This window comes from Medicago sativa, chromosome 2 (assembly GCF_051527215.1).
Source record: "Medicago sativa cultivar Bolivia chromosome 2, Bolivia_mono, whole genome shotgun sequence".
Classification (NCBI taxonomy): Eukaryota; Viridiplantae; Streptophyta; class Magnoliopsida; order Fabales; family Fabaceae; genus Medicago; species Medicago sativa.
In genome coordinates this window covers 13,278,548-13,296,175 of record NC_140750.1, presented here as the reverse complement: position 1 = coordinate 13,296,175, position 17,628 = coordinate 13,278,548, and the positions used below count along the sequence as shown (strand labels likewise).

At 30.4% G+C, this 17,628-nt stretch overlaps 1 protein-coding gene and 2 pseudogenes across 2 annotated transcripts; 2 read left to right on the top strand and 1 right to left on the bottom strand.

Annotated features, from left to right (window-relative positions):
• Positions 1-429: 429 nt before the first annotated feature.
• LOC146944716 (fumarylacetoacetase) lies at positions 430-4,903 on the bottom strand. Its single transcript, XM_085743074.1, has 14 exons — positions 4,651-4,903; positions 3,878-3,956; positions 3,606-3,664; positions 3,389-3,513; positions 3,227-3,301; positions 2,946-3,021; positions 2,645-2,744; positions 2,508-2,567; positions 2,246-2,316; positions 2,082-2,144; positions 1,874-1,938; positions 1,643-1,739; positions 1,398-1,523; positions 430-701 (listed from the first exon to the last, which is right to left on the bottom strand). The coding sequence occupies exons 1-14, from the start codon at positions 4,858-4,860 to the stop codon at positions 639-641; spliced, it is 1,269 nt and encodes a 422-aa protein (XP_085599200.1). The 5' UTR covers positions 4,861-4,903; the 3' UTR covers positions 430-638.
• A 621-nt stretch (positions 4,904-5,524) lies between these two features.
• Positions 5,525-7,243, top strand: LOC146944715 (protein RALF-like 32 pseudogene; annotated as a pseudogene). The gene has a single exon (XR_015026050.1). The product of XR_015026050.1 is annotated as a protein RALF-like 32 pseudogene (transcript).
• A 6,989-nt stretch (positions 7,244-14,232) lies between these two features.
• LOC146944714 (protein RALF-like 32 pseudogene) lies at positions 14,233-14,608 on the top strand (annotated as a pseudogene).
• The last annotated feature ends 3,020 nt before the right edge of the window (positions 14,609-17,628 follow it).

Sequence of the window (17,628 nt, the reverse complement as noted above, 5' to 3'; positions counted from 1 at the left end):
AATCGTAGGCTAAGTTTCTTAATAGATAAGGAAAATGCAAAGATTCAAAGAACGATGGTGCCTCCCATTCTTTATTTAGTCCAATAGCATATTTTTCTTTATGATGTATCATGATTTTGGCGTTCCTTTTTTATGATAATATAGCCTTGCCAAATGAAGCTTTTTTTTTTTTGACGTTCAAATGAAGCTTTGTAAGCATGTACAGGTGTAAACAAATGTATTGTTATAATCATTCTTTGATGGTAATGTTGGCTTGGGACCTTGGAGTATGCTCCTCTCTAAGTCTCAAGTTCGATTAACTGCAGTACCAATTTTGGTGGGCAAATTTGGCTTCTTAAAAAAAAAAAATCCATTCTTTGGCAAATGTATTATTTCATCTCAATTTTTTATCCATGCTATAAGTAAAATAAAAAGTACATGAAAATCCTCTGATAAAAGCCAGTTTTATTCAAGTCTCTTTCTGAAGTCAAGTATTGAGTAAATTACAGCAAAAAACACTTATTAATTCAGATGTATAAAGGAGAAGGGCTTCCTGATTATACAGCTTCAACGCCTTAAAAAAAATTAAAAAAGATTATACAGCTTCAACAACCTCCACCATACCATACCATTGGAAAAGAGCGTGGAAAATACTTCCATCAGGGAGCTGGTGGAACAATCTTGCCCGTGCACGTACCAAACCCAATAGTGTAACCATCTCCCTGCAAAGCAAGATTTAGATCATCATTCAAGTCATTAATTATATACAAAAACAATTTTAGATCATAGGTAGAAACCAATGTGATTTATACAATAAAATCAAGACGGTGTCTTCCTCTTGATTCTTAACAAATCGAAATACACGCTCGTAGATATTTTAATTTTGATAATTGCTACTACAATTTTTACCAAAACCACGCCAATGATTTGAAGACAACTATTTATCTAGTATACTGCAGAACTTAGCTCTGTGTTCATTCATCTTACAAATATTTTGTAAAAAAAAACTGTTAGAAAATACTACTATTCAAGGAGTTGATGTTAAAATAACATTAATAAAAAAAGCAAAGTTGAAAATTCAGTATTGGTGTAATGAAATGCATATATAGTTGTGAAAAGTGAGAACAATACATAACCAAACTTGCAAATGAAGGAATGTTGAAGATGATATGTCGCACATGGAGAAATATGCCAATGCAATTAGTAATTAAATACTCACGTGTGATTCTGTTATAAGGTTTCCATTTTGGTTTCTAGATTTAGTTTTGGAACCCATTTAATTCAAACATGTAAAGCGTAAAAACTTGATAATAATGGAAGAAAAAAAATTGAAGAACTGAAATTTCTCAGGAAAGATTTTAGAAAAGATAACAGCAAATTGAAAAAATAAGACATTGAAGACGTTGATTGATTGTTACCTTGGAATATCCCGTTAAGGTGACTTCATCTCCATCTTCAAGAAATTTCCTGTCTAAGCCATTCAACGACAACGAATTTTGTCCATTCCAGGTTAATTCTAGTAAGCATCCACGGGACTCTGGCTCCTACAATGAAACCAAGCATTATTTATAATATAACTGAAATTCGTCAACTAGATTGATAGGTAACAGTTCCTTAAAGACAAACATGTATTGGGAAGTTAGACAACTAGATTGAATCTTACGGGGCCACTAATTGTCCCGGTTCCAAGGACATCCCCTGGCCTCAAGTTGCAACCGTTGATTGTGTGGTGAGCAAGCTGTTGAGTCAATGTCCAATATCTACATAGCAAGAAGGCTAGAATAAGCGGATGCATATTATTTACATATAACAGTTTCAAAGGGGACATGACTGATTTAAGAAGTATGGGGGAGGGACTGATTAAATCAATATTACTTGAAGATAAAGTCCTTACAAGTGCTTGAGGTTACTACGCGTCACAATGCTTGAATCTTTGTGATTGACAGGTTTAATGTGAACCTTGCATCAAAAAAAAAGTTTTATGAATACAATCGGAAAGTTGGTTGTCCACGAAGACCGTGAAGAAACATTGTCATTGACATACAAAAGAAGGAATAGGAAATACTATCTACCGACATGCATATGAAGGTTCTTTGAAATACCTCTAGTGAAAGATCATAGTTTTTGGATACTTTTTCAGCCAAGTAAGGAAGTGGAGGAGGATCCTGCATTTTATTGATTGGCGTGTTTATGATGAACTCCATACGCAAGCAGCGTAATTATTAAGTTTCTAAAATGTCAATCTCAAAAGTAAGAAACCGGTTACCTGTTTTGGTGCTTCACAAGCAAAAGGTTCTAATGCATCCAACGCTACAATCCACGGTGATATCGTTGTGGCTATATAATTTTTGACACACAACATAAAGGAAGATTAACACTATAATAGCAGGTAAAATTAAGGTGATAACTTCCATCCATCTAAAACAAACAGTACTTGCGATCTATGTCAGGCATACTGCACGAGTCAAAATGCTCGGATTTTTTTTAATGGGACACAACATTTGAAGTAATTAATTGAAGCATCTTACCAAAATTTTTGCCAAGAAAAGGACCAAGAGGAACATATTCCCATGCCTGAATATCTCGAGCTGCAAATTACAATTCAGTGAAGCATCAATTATAGGGCGCAGGAACATCAAAAATAGATATTGAATTGGACAATTACCACTCCAATCGTTCAATAGAACAAGTCCAAAGATATGATCATCCGCATTGTTTACATCCACAGGTTTTCCCAGTTCATTTCCAGGTCCAACAATCGTAGCCTGTAAGCAAATTATGATTTTAATTCATAAAAAAAACAAATGAAAAGCAATAAATTGCCGCAACTAATTTGGAGCAACTAAAAACGAAGAAGTAAATGAAAGAATAAATAACCTTGATTTTCATATTTTGAAATAAAAAATTACATGTGCATAATAGTGAGAAATGTGGCATAAGAAAATCTATGTAGACAAAAAGCTAACCATTTCTAACTCAAAGTCAAGCTTCAATGTGGGTCCGAAGTAGGGCGAAGGGTTTCCGCCAGGATGAGCTTGACCTCTGAACTAACACACAAAGTAGCACAGTATTGTTACAGTATTGTTACATAGTGTAAAGATAAATTAAATAAACATGTCTGCAAAAGGAGCTAAAGATTTATATTTCCATCAATATAGAACACATGAATACGGATAATTTAGAAATCCTCCTGAGCGCATGAACTTATGACTAGAAAAGATTTCAATTAGTAAAAAAAAAGTCTGACCTTGGTCGAACAACATCTGTTCCGGAAACAACAACAGAAGATGCTCTTCCATGATAAGCAACAGGCAAATGATACCTACGAAACAAGTTTTACTCATTTTTTAATACAAACGAAAAAATTTACTCTTGGTTTATTTGAAAAGCCTTTAAAAAAACTACACACCAATTCTCTAGAACAGGAGTCTGCGGTCCGCGAAAAATGAGTCCACAATTTTTAGTGTGATGCAGTGACGAAAAGAAGTCTGTATAGTCCCCAACTACAACAGGAAGAAGCATTTCTACTTGGCTCTGAAAATGTACACATCAAAATTATTAGGAAAGTGACAAACACAACACAAGTTACACAACAATTTGTAAATATTAACTACAATGTGTAATACCAAAGGCACAAGTGATTTCTGCCTCAGAACTGCATTGTCTCTCAAAGTTGGCTCAGATGCTGCATTTTAAAAAAATAAAATAAAATAAATAATAATAATAATAATAATAATAATAATAACAACAACAACAACAATAATAATAATAATTCAATTGACATAAAAACCAGCCATTTCAGCTCATACAAAATTGAAGTATTGAACATGCATGAACAAGGCATGATCATTATAAAGATTTAAAGAAATAAATAAAACAAACTATAGTTGTATTGTACATGATAAGAGCTTTTGAAGAGTGGCACGAGCTTCCTTCCAAGCTGGCTTTCCGAGCGATACAAATTTATTTAGATTAGGCTGTTAAAAATGACAATAAAGGCAACGTCATAATAAGATCATGGATATAGGGCCTATTTGGATTGACTTATTTGAGCTTATCTATTGGCATAAGTTCTGTGAGACTGTTTGAGGGAGCGTGTTAAAACAACTTATGACATTGTTCATAAGCTGTTTTCAGCTTATTTTCATAAGTTCTGTGAGATAGCTTATGAAAACAGCTTATAGTATATATGAAAGCTATTTAAATTGCTTTTATCTTGTGCTATAGAAATAGCTTATACATAAATGCTTATGTTATAAGCTGCAAATAAGTTGTTATCCAAACAGAGCCATAATTCATATCGATATAATTCGTATTATTAGATCATTGGAAACTTTTTACATTTATTACAATTACTTCTAAAGTCATACTGTAAATTTTGTTACATGCATGAAAAGAGAAGATTAAAAAACAAAAAAACTACAATGATGCAAATCACTAAAACGGGTATGATTGTAGAGTGTTTCATCCTAACAATAAGGTTCATTCCGGTTCTTTAGTGAAAAGAAAAAGAGTGTGAAAACTAAAAAGTAGAAACTAAAATCACGAAATCTTAGACAAATAATAAAAAAGAAGACTTTGAAGTAACCCAAATTGATTATTAATCTCTTGAATAAGCTCAAATTAGCTTAAAGTGAAGATTTTGAAGCAACAAAAAACAGAGGAAGGAACCTGAAGGAAGCAATCGGAATTATTAAGAAGAGGGCCATTGAAAAGACCAGCGGAAGAGATCTGAGAGAGGTCAAGAACGAAGTCACCGATGGCTACGCCAGGACGAGGAGGAGAAGAAGATGGTTGTGGCTTGAAGATTCCGTAAGGGAGATTTTGTATGGGGAAGTGAGAATCTGGGTGAACTTGGATGAATGATTGAAGAAGAGCCATGGTGAAGTCAAGGATGATTGATTTGTAGAGAGAAAAAGACAGTGAATTTTGAAGTGTATATAAAGAGTTTGCTAGAGGAATACTAGGAAATGGAAACTCTTTTTTAATTTATTTGTCACACTAAACAAACATTCCATTTATTGTAGTATTGTATTTAATTCATTTAAGGGAATTTCTTTATTTTTTTAACAATAGTCTAACCAAATTATATTAGTATAAATATGAGTTTGCACGTGTATAGAGAAAGTTTGAAATTCATTTGAGTAAAAAAATGTTTAATTTGTGAGTTTGGTCGACTAATTTAATTTAAAGAAGATAGTATCTTTTTATGATTGAGAAAATATATTTTTTAAAGTTATTTTATTTTTCTTGAATGATTTGGAGCATTTGTTAATTCAATCATGGTTTGAATATATATATAGTGTGGTTGTTGGGTTGGGAGAGGGGATGAAGAGGTTAGATACGTGGAGAGCACAGCCACCTACCCTTCCAAGTTATAAATAGTGACACACTTGTGTTGTGTGCTGCCGTACTGCGTTTTTGCACCTCACCCGTGCACTGCACATATACCGTATTTATCCACCACATGTTATGATCTTGTCAAATTTCACATTCATTTCATTTTTGTTTTTTACGGTAACAAACTCAATACATTTTTTATATCAACTTAGTGATTTAAGTATTTTTGTTTTAAATTGATCTTTAAGTTCTTTTTGTTACAATTGATTTACAATCATCCTTGAATGAGCATCTCCAAAATTCATTGGTAATGGATATGTTGCTAACGTGCATCTCATCAAGTCAATTTATCGCTTCTTTTAAAGCACGTGCTTTTGTCTCTTGTGATGATGGAATCTCATGTCAATATCGTTCTTCTTGTCAAGTTAATTTATTGATTTATCGTTTCTTTTAAAACTCACGTTTCTTTTAAAGTAGTGTTTCTTGTTCATGTTGTTTATGAAAATCTGCCTCTTTTTTGTTCCCATTGTTGTAACATTGGTCATAGTTTTTCGTCTTGCATACTTGTTAAAGTGGATCAAGAGAAATTAGACACTAATGAGAAGCATAAGCGTTTGGGTAATAAATCTAGTCCCGTTCAGAAGGAAGATTTGCCAAAGGAATTAGTTGATAATGTTACTGAAACATGTGTTGATAAAAATCCTCTTTTGGTATTATTAGATAATACTAAAGTGAAAACCATTGTTGATGGGGAAAAGTTGTAAGTACTGATACCTTACATCCAGATGACATGGGTGCCCAAGGTAACAAGAATTTGAATGTTTCTATTGAAGAGCTCTCTAAAAAGGCTATTCATGAGGTCTTTGGATCCAACTCATCTGATTCAGTTAAGAGTGAACAACAAAGGGAGCATTATCCTGATATGCGTTTTGTTGGTTTATAGAGTGATGCAGTGACAAAATCGAATGATATTGTCACTGATGATAATTTAAATCCCAGGGTCGCTCACGACATGGAGATTTTGAGTCGGTATGTTTGAAAGGGAAAAGATGCTATAAACACTCCTCAAGGGGTTATACTAATGAGGAAGAGAGAGCGGCTGCTATCAATTATCTGAGGAACCGTTCTGCTGCTACAAAGGAGCCCTTCATTGAAGTGGTTTCAAAGGCCACGAAAAAGAATTTGAATAAGGGTTTTTATGTTCTCAACACCCGGTCTAGGGCTAGGTTGCCTGATTAACTTGAAGAATCTATTTGAGTTCGTTTACTTTCTTGTTTTCTTTTGTTTTACTTTTGGGTTCTTTGTTTTTTATTTTCTTCTTTTTCTTCTCTTTTTTGGTTAGCTTTATCACTGAAGAGGGTTTTGGTCCTTGTCCCCCCTCTCCTTTTGTTCTTGTTTTTTATATATCTATCTAGGGTTTTGCAGTTGGTTCACCATCTGCTACCCTTTCGCTTAAAAAATAAAATAAAATAAAAACTCACGCTTTTATCATAGGGGTACATACACAACACCTACAAGACAAGAAACAAATCAGAAGAATGGACTCAAAATCTACCATTAAACTCCTTACCTTCTTCTACTTCATGCTCTTCAGCTTCATGAATTTAAGCAGCATTGTAATATCATTGAGTAGTAATCATCATGCAAGCATATGCAATGGTTCCATAGCTGAATGCAATCAAGAAGATGAACAATAATTGATGGAGTCTGAAATAAGCATAAGGTTTTTGGAGCAAAGGAGATACATTTCTGAAGGAGCTCTTAGAGATAAACCAGTTTGTAATGGTGGTGCAGGTGGTGAAGCTTATAGTAAATCTGCAGGGTGTATTCCTCCACCTTCAAATCCTTATAATAGAGGATGTTCTAAGTATTATCGTTGTAGGTCTGATTCTTGAAATGAATGAAGAAGCTTTTATGCAAACAACTTTTTTTTGTTTTTCATTAAATTTTATGACTTTTTTGTATTTGGAAATTTATGAAATTTTACAACATATTCTGTCACAACTATATTTACATTTAGACTTTGCAAACCTTCTAAATAAGTTCAATTCAAACATTCTAACTTTGTTGTCCACGATTTTTGTTTTAATAATCATCCAAGTTAGCTTGCTAGCGTGTTGGCATATACAATGGGTTGGCTTTGCCTTTCTGCAAATTTACTTCAGCAGTAGAAAACTACCTCCATTTGCAGAAAACTGAATTGCTGACATTGAATTTCATAGGGAAAAAAACATCACATTTTTATTTCCCTTCTAATCATCTCATGTATATTATGTATAAATGTGTATATCAAATGAGTGTGAAACGACTGATATTCTATTCTAATCTAATCTTACATGCCAACAATGAATTATGTGAGTGTGTTGGTCTGCTGCAGAACATATAATTTAACAAATATTTAGTGCTCATAATCGATCTCAAATTATCCATTTCGTGTGTGATTTATATTGAAATCCTATAAAGTATGTTCTTCCTTTAATCTTCAATCTTATACAATATGTCCTTCCTATAAAAAAATAAAAATAAAAACTAATGCTAAAGATCCATGAATAATCTTGTGTTCTTGTAGTGTTTTTGTTTCAGCTTTCAACCGTCAGCTTTTTTTTTTTTGAAAGTAAAATAAAATATATACCAGTAGTTGTTTTGAAAAACTAGCTTGAACAATTAACGAACAAGAAAACTTTACAGATAAATTCTAAGAAAATAAGTCGTTAATTTTCATGTTCTATGCTTAAAATAATAAGATTTGATCGTTGAACTAGTATGGACACCCGTGCCAAGCACGGGCTAGAATTTCGTTATATTTTGAGAGAGAGAGAGAATATTGTGATGTATCAAGTATTTAATAAATCTCAACATTGGATAAAAGAGTTGAGGTTGACCAACAAATAAGTGAAAAATCTCATATACTTGAGTCTTAAAATTTTGATTAATGATGTGGTATCATTCTCACTTGTACGGTTTCCCTTTCTCCAATGTGCCGATTCACACCAGTGTTTGTTCCTCCAACTGTGGTATCCTATGGTTCAATATTGTGGGGGAGCAAAAGTGGTCCTTAGTGGTAGATCATGGACACGGAGAGTCTCACACTTAATGGAGTGATTCTAATGTGTCAAGTGTTGGTGAAAATTCCATATTGGATTCACGCGTAGATGTTGAGCAACATATAATTGAGATTATCCATATACTTAATGTCTTTGGATTTTGGATGAAGATGTGATATCAATCTCACTTGTGTTGTTGCTTTTAACCTAATGCAATAATACAATTCTATGTATGCTTCCGTGGAAGCTTAACATTATGATGATTTGTTTTGTTAGTTTTTACGTGTCATTTGTTTAATTTTTATCTAAGGTTTCAAATTTTGGATGTCATTTTTTTTTCATGCAATTTTTTTATTCAACTTCTATTATTTCAAATTCCTTCACTTTTGGTCTTCGGTGTGATCTAATAATGAAAAAAATGTAGGTGTGCTCTATTCACTTGATTAGACATTTTAAATTGATGTGACATTTTTTTGAATGAGTCTATGATTTTGGTAGCATAATTACTTAATAATCTCCAACTCATTCAACAAATCCATAAATTTACCAACACCTCACTATATTCTATATACTATCAGAAGGAAAAAAAAAACACACTCCTTAATTTTTTTCCGTTGTCATTTTTCTCATGTTCAAAGTCCTTTTTATTATATTTCTTTTTCTAATTTACTTTCTCTTTTCTCATGACAAAATGAACAGATACACAACCCACATTTTTCACCATGTTGTGCCTCAGACTTTATTTGACTATCTCACCGGATCACATACACAAAGAGTTTCACTCGTAAGAGAGAGATGTTGATGTGTCATGTGTGAGTTAAATTTCTACGTTAAATGCAAGAGTATATATTGAGCAATATATAAGTGAGATGACCGATATACCTAATGTCTTAAGGTTTTGGGTGAAGATTTAGTGGCAATCTCACTTGTGGGGTTTCTCGTAGTTAAATGTGATGGTTCAACCAACTGTATGCTTCCTCAAAATTCCGAACATTATGATGAACTATTTTATTATTTTTTGGATGTCATTTGCTTAACTTTTTTATATAAATATAAGTTGTTGGGTATCGTTCGCTTTCATGCAATTTCTTTTATCCAACCTATATTATTTTAAATACCTTCACTTTTAGTCTTTGGTGAGATCTGACAATAGAAAAATGCATGTGTTATGCTGAGTTGAAGTGACATTTTAAAATGACGTGTCCATATCACAAATGTAGATAGTTTTACGCTTAGTGAGATATGTTAATGTGTCAATTGTCACTATATCTGATGAAAGTGTAGATGTTGAGAAACATATAAGTGAGATGAACAAAATACCTAATGACTTAAGGTTTTGGGTGAAGATGTGGTGTCATTCTCACTTGTGTAGTTGCTTTTAGTCTAATGTGATGATACAACCTATTGTATGCTCCCTTAGAACAAATGGACAATATCGTGAACTGTCTTGTTCGTTTTTGGATGTCATTTGTTCGATTTTTATATTAAATTTAAGTTTTTGGATATCATTTGCTTTCCTATAATACTTTATATTCAATCTTTCAATCTCTATTATTTCAATTTCCTCCACTTTTGGTATTCGGTGGGATATAACCATAGAAAAGTTTTGATGTGTTATACTAAGTTGACAAAATACGTGTTTATTAAACATTTTTAAATGTCGTGGCGTTTTTTAATTGAGTGTATTTTTGGTAAATTAATTCCCCAAAAATCTCTAACTCATTCAACAAACTCGTAAAATTACCAGCAACTCGCTTAATTCCTTGTAATCTCATGGAAAAAACGCACAGTTTTTTTTTTGTACCAATATCATTTCTCTTAATCTCAAATTTATTTTTTTATATTCTATAATTTCTTATTTACTTTCTATCTTCTCATCAAAGGAAGAAATAGAAACCTCCCTCCATTAAATTATCACCAACCCATCTTTGTGACCATATTATACCTCTGTTTGACCTTATTTGGATATGTCACATAATTATGGATGTGGAGAGTCGCACACTTGGGGAGAGAGGGAGAGATGTTAATGTATCAAATATGAGTTAAAGTTCTATAATTGATGGAAGAGTAAATGTTGAATAAGTGAGATGACTCATATACATGTGCCTAAAGAGATTGGTTGAAGATGTGGTGCCAATCTCATTTTATGGTTTTTCCTAGTCTAATGTGATGATACAACTCCATATGTAGGCTCCACTGAAAGTTCCAACATTATAATGATTTGTTTTTAGTTTTAGGATGCCATCTGTTTTAATCTTTTTAGTTTAAAGTTTATATTTTGGATGTCATTAATTTTCGTGGAATTTTTTTTGCTCATTGCAATAATTTTTTTATTCGACCTCTATTGTTTAAAACTCATCCACCTTAGCAAAAATATAGATATATTACGTTGAGTTGATAAAACACACGTTTGTTAGACATTTTAAATTGACGTGATATTTTTTTTTTTTAATAATTCTAATATTTTGGTAGAATTATTACGCAATAATATCCAACTTTTTCAACAAACCCATAAAATTACTAACAACACATTCTTTTCTCTATCATTTTTCTCGTGTTACTTTTCATTTTATTTCTTTTTCTAATTTAAAGAAAAACAATAGCATAGAGGTCGAGAGGAACAAAATAATTCATATATGAAACCACCATCAACTCATCTTTCTTACCATGTTGTGTCTCTAACCTAATTTGGGTACGTATCACGTCAAATTGTAGATACAGAGAGTCCCACACTCAAGGGAGAGATGTTAATGTGTCATGCGTATGCTTATTAGACATTTTTATGATTGATAAATTTGGAAAATAATTTGTACCAAAAAAGTTAGAAGAATAGTTTGTTGGGTGATAAATGAGTTACATATATATGCTAACAAAAAAAATTCCACAAATTTTGGTCTGTAATAGATTAAATATGTGGAAATACAAATAAAGAAAATAATGGTTAAGATTTCAAATTTAAAAGGGAAGAAAGTTATATCCTTATTTATTTGCAATACATGCTGCCATATATATATGTGTGTGTGTGTGTGTGTGTGTGTGTGTGTGTGTGTGTATGTGTGTGTGTGTGTGTATACACATATGTGTGTGTGTGTGTATCTATCTATCTATATATATATATATATATCTTTGCATTGAAACCATTTTATTGTCAATGCTACTGCTATAAATACAATAATGAGAGGTTAATTGGTTTGAACTTGTAAATAATTCAAAATGAAACTATTACCTTAGCAAAAGTACAAAATGAGGCACAACAAATTTTAAAGAATAACAATAGAATAATATAATATTAAGAAATAACTCGATTTCATCATCAATGCTTACAAATTTTGCAAACACAAAGTGATAGAATAAATACATTCATAGTCTCATTGCAATTTTTTTTCTTCATCCAATTTAGAAATTTCTATCATTTTTAGATGTAAGGCGAGAGACAATAAAATAAAGTTAACCATGTGTAAAGAAGGGATTCGAAAGATAAATACCTACATAAAAATTGGTTTGACTCTTAATTATAATCATTGCAAGATAAAATGTTAATCGAAATTGCATACACTATAATTTAAAAGTTATACTAAGATCAATTGACACCATATTCATCCTAGAAACAAATATTTTGTCACTGGCGGTTTTACTTGTAATGACATTAACACCTAACATTTTCTTCATCATATCATTCAGCACAACCTCCTTAAGAAAGGAATAAATACTACTAAATATAGTGTAGCGTAAAGAAGAAAGAATGATTTCTTTAGGTTCTGTTACCTTGTAATCTTTTTAAATTAATTACATGGTTTTTTCCTTGTCTTGATTTGTAGAGTTTTTTTTTTTGTGAATTTGTTTTGTACCCACTTCGTTCTTAAATACTTGTCGTGTGCAGTTTGTCTGTATTATTCATAAAATCTTTTGACCAAATATACTTACTAATAAAGATATATGTTAGTATATAAGATTTTCGATCTTTTGTCAAAAAAAAATATGTTCGATCTGTCTTAAAGAATATTTTCAAGATCAACTTTTTATAATTTTTTATTACAGATAATAAACATGATAATGTTCAAAGTTGTGCAAGACATCTGTGAAATGATTAATTGCAACATGTATTTAGAAACAAAAAGAATAATATATGAAAGAGTATTTTTTGGTGAATTAATTATATTGATTTTTCTAAAAGACATTTTAGTTATTGTGTATCAATGCATTTAATTAGATAGATCATTCTTTTTTTTATTTGTAGCTTTTTTAATTTATAGTAATTATGACTCAATTTCTATTTACTTAAAGTGAACAAATTTGAATGTGCACTTGACCAAATTAAAGAAATTAAAGATTATTTTAGAGAGGAAATTAAAGATTTTTATTTTGTCATGTTTTGTTTCTAGTGTCCATTTATCGTCATCAATGCATATTACGAAAATAAAATTGAAAAGTAGTCGTGTTTGTATGAATCAATCAATCAATATTATTGTCATTATTTGATACCTACATTGCATGGCACACTACTTTTCAACAATATAAAGGTGTGGATCAATAGGGACAGAGTAAAAATGGGGTACTAATAAAGCTCACGATTCCCCCGATTTTTTTTATAATATTATGTATTATATTTTTTGTATAACACTATGTATTATACTTTTTATCTATATATATATATATATATATATATATATATATATATTTTAACTTTACATGATGTTGTATAATAGCATCTTTTTTTACTTAATATAATGGGCCGATCAACAATGCATGGTACACTGCTTAGATGACCACTTTTGCTTTTAATTAGAGAAAGAGGGTAATTGTTTTAAAATTGTTTTGATATAAATAAGAAAACTAAATTGTAATAGTGAGTAATAATCTTTGTGAAGCAATAGTGATTAAATTTTTAGAATAAAAATATTTGAAATTAACTAATATATCAATAATAACATAACATTGAGTAAAATATTTGAAAACGGCCAAATGAAAGAATCCATACTTACTATTATTTTTGGATAATACATAAATGAATAAGTTACACCATAAAAAATGGCAAAAAGATTAGACGAATGACCAAAATTTAAAAAAAGAAAAACGTAAAACAGGGAGACTTTGTAAAAAAAATGGTAAAATAAGAAGATAAAAAAAACCAATTTTCAAAATAGAGGGACCAAAACTCTATTATTTTTCTTAAATAAGGGAAGCAAACATGTATTTAGGCAAAAAAAAAAAAAAAAGAGTATACGTCCCTCTTTTGCATGAGATAAAATATAGATATAATCAAATGTCGCACAAACCTAAATTTTAAAGGATTGAATTAATTTATAATTACAACCAAAACAACATTAACAAAAAATACAAAAAAAATAAACAAAATCAATAGCACAAAAATCGATTGAAATGGTGTGCAAGAAATATTTTTCTTAAATGAGGGCAGTAAAAATGTATTTAAGACAAAAAAAAAATGTTCCTCTTTTGGATGAGAAAAACTAAAGAAAATACATTATAATATATCCATAACCAAATGATTTAAATTATAGATCCATAGCAAAATTGAAAGCAAAAGGTATCATAAAATGCAGATATAATCAAATGTCGCACAAACATAAATTTTAAAGGATTGAATTAGTTTATAATTACAACCAAAATAACATAAACGAAAAATACAAAAAAAAAAAAAAAATCAATAGCACAAAAATGGATTGAAATAGTGTGCAAGAAAAAGAGGGTTTTGGTCCTTGTCCCCCCTCTCCTTTTGTTCTTGTTTTTTATATATCTATCTAGGGTTTTGCAGTTGGTTCACCATCTGCTACCCTTTCGCTTAAAAAATAAAATAAAATAAAAACTCACGCTTTTATCATAGGGGTACATACACAACACCTACAAGACAAGAAACAAATCAGAAGAATGGACTCAAAATCTACCATTAAACTCCTTACCTTCTTCTACTTCATGCTCTTCAGCTTCATGAATTTAAGCAGCATTGTAATATCATTGAGTAGTAATCATCATGCAAGCATATGCAATGGTTCCATAGCTGAATGCAATCAAGAAGATGAACAATAATTGATGGAGTCTGAAATAAGCATAAGGTTTTTGGAGCAAAGGAGATACATTTCTGAAGGAGCTCTTAGAGATAAACCAGTTTGTAATGGTGGTGCAGGTAGTGAAGCTTATAGTAAATCTGCAGGGTGTATTCCTCCACCTTCAAATCCTTATAATAGAGGATGTTCTAAGCATTATCGTTGTAGGTCTGATTCTTGAAATGAATGAAGAAGCTTTTATGCAAACAACTTTTTTTTGTTTTTCATTAAATTTTATGACTTTTTTGTATTTGGAAATTTATGAAATTTTACAACATATTCTGTCACAACTATATTTACATTTAGACTTTGCAAACCTTCTAAATAAGTTCAATTCAAACATTCTAACTTTGTTGTCCACGATTTTTGTTTTAATAATCATCCAAGTTAGCTTGCTAGCGTGTTGGCATATACAATGGGTTGGCTTTGCCTTTCTGCAAATTTACTTCAGCAGTAGAAAACTACCTCCATTTGCAGAAAACTGAATTGCTGACATTGAATTTCATAGGGAAAAAAACATCACATTTTTATTTCCCTTCTAATCATCTCATGTATATTATGTATAAATGTGTATATCAAATGAGTGTGAAACGACTGATATTCTATTCTAATCTAATCTTACATGCCAACAATGAATTATGTGAGTGTGTTGGTCTGCTGCAGAACATATAATTTAATAAAGAGAAATGATATTTTGACAACCACTTTTTTACAACTTTTGGACAACTTTCTCTCTCATACTCACATGATGTTGTTATCCTCTCTCTTCCTTTTTCTCTCTCCATTGTTTTTGACCAATAAGAAGTGAGAAAAACAAGGTTGTCAACAAAGTTGTCATCAAATGGATGTCAAAATATCATTACTCTTTAACAAATATTTAGTGCTCATAATCGATCTCAAATTATCCATTTCGTGTGTGATTTATATTGAAATCCTATAAAGTATGTTCTTCCTTTAAACTTCAATCTTATACAATATGTCCTTCCTATAAAAAAATAAAAATAAAAACTAATGCTAAAGATCCATGAATAATCTTGTGTTCTTGTAGTGTTTTTGTTTCAGCTTTCAACCGTCAACTTTTTTTTTTTTGAAAGTAAAATAAAATATATACCAGTAGTTGTTTTGAAAAACTAGCTTGAACAGTTAACGAACAAGAAAACTTTACAGATAAATTCTAAGAAAATAAGTCGTTAATTTTCATGTTCTACTAGTCGATATACCCGTGCTGAGCACGGGTAGCGCGGCTGCGCCGCGCGGCGACATGTGTGTCGTTGTACGTCAGCGAGAACAAATATAATAGTAAATAATGCTATAAAAAAATTTATAATTTAATAGGTGAGTAATTTTGAGTCTCATGTATCAATTATACTTTATTCGGATAATTTTAGTAGTGGAAATGTAGTATGGAGCATTTAAAAAAACTTTGATATAGTCCTTTCAAAAAAAAAAAAACTTTGATATAGTATTTCTATAAAATCTTAATTTAATTTATTTACAAATATCAAAATAATTTTCAAAACCGAGTTATCAAAGCAAACCAAAATATTAGGCAAATACAATACAATAATTTTTACAGTCGTTACATTTCTTATGTATATGTATACATTAGATTAGTGTTCAAATTCGGTGTCGTGTATCAATTATACACTCTTCAGATGATTTTGGTAGTGGAGATTTTATATGGAGTTTTTTTTTATATAGCATTTTTATAAACTCTTAGTTCATCTTATTAGCAAATATCAAAATTAATCCTCAAAATTGAGTTATTAAAGCAAACCAAAGTATTAGGTTAGGACAACACAATAACTTTGGCAATCTTTAAGTTTTTTATGTATATGTATACATTAGATTAGTGTTCAAATTGGGTCCCGTGTATGAGTTATACATTGTTTGGATAATTTTGGTAGTGGAAATTTTATATTGAGTTTTTTGTATATAGTATTTTTATAAACTCTTAGTTCATTTTATTAGCAAATATCAGAATTAATCCTCAAAACGACCGAGTTATTAAAGCAAACCAAAGTATTAGGTTAGGACTGCACAATAACTTTGACGGTTTAAGTTTGTTATGTATACATGAGATTAGTGTTCAAATTCGCTCCCGTGTATCAAGTATACACTCTTCGGTTGATTTTGGTAGTGGAAATTGTATATGGAGTTTTTTTTTATATAGTATTTTTTTAAACTCTTAGTTCATCTTATTGGCAAATATCATAATTAATCCTAAAAATTTAGTTATTAAAGCAAACCAAAGTATTAGGTTAGGACAACCCAATAACTTTGACGGTCTAAGTTTCTTATGTATACATTAGATTAGTTTTCAAATTCGCTCCCGTGTATCAAGTATACACTCTTCGGTTGATTTTGGTAGTGGAAATTTTAAATGGAGTTTTTTTTTATATAGTATTTTTATAAACTCTTAGTTCATCTTATTGGCAAATATCATAATTAATCCTAAAAATTTAGTTATTGAAGCAAACCAAAGTATTAGGTTAGGACAACACAATAACTTTGACGGTCTAAGTTTCTTATGTTTACATTATATTAGTGTTCAAATTCGGTCCCGTGTAACAATTATACACTCTTCGGATGATTTCGGTTGTGGAAATTTTATCTGGAGATTTTATTATATAGTATTTTTATAAACTCTTAGTCATCTTATTAGCAAATATCACAATTAATCCTCAAAACTGAGTTATTAAAGCAAACCAAAGTATTAGGATAGGACAACACAATAATTTTGACGGTCTAAGTTTCTTAATGATACATTAATTTTGACGGTCTAGTGTTCAATTTTTTTTTTATCAATGATAACTTTCGTGTATCAAATTTAGTTTAGTAAGTAATAATTTATCACATACATTTGAGTTAGTTATGAAATTTGATTAGTGAAACCTTGTCAAGTGCATGATAGTTTAATATATTGCGGATCTATTCTAATATAAACAAAATTTGAATACTTATTTCACGCTATTCTTTATTCACAATTTCATTAACGTATAGTTTTAAATCCTATAATAAAATATGAAACAACCCAAAACAAAATTAAAATATGTGAAAGTTACTAAAGAAAATTAATCATGGTTATTTAAAATTTAATTTTATACTTTAAATTATAAAATCAATAGCAAAATATTTTAATTTAATTTTCAATGACATTTAAATTATAAAGAAATGATCCTTTAAAAAAAATTATAAAGAAA

What these genes read in the sequence shown, in the direction of transcription:
- LOC146944716 (XM_085743074.1), bottom strand. Translation starts at nt 4,860, where the DNA reads ATGGCTCTTCTTCAATCATTCATCCAAGTTCACCCAGATTCTCACTTC. An exon ending in ACTCCTGTTCTAGAGAATTG is followed by an intron (nt 3,302 to 3,388) that starts GTGTGTAGTTTT and finishes CTTGTTTCGTAG; the next exon opens with GTATCATTTGCCTGTTGCTT. An exon ending in ACTATGATCTTTCACTAGAG is followed by an intron (nt 1,939 to 2,081) that starts GTATTTCAAAGA and finishes TTTTGATGCAAG; the next exon opens with GTTCACATTAAACCTGTCAA.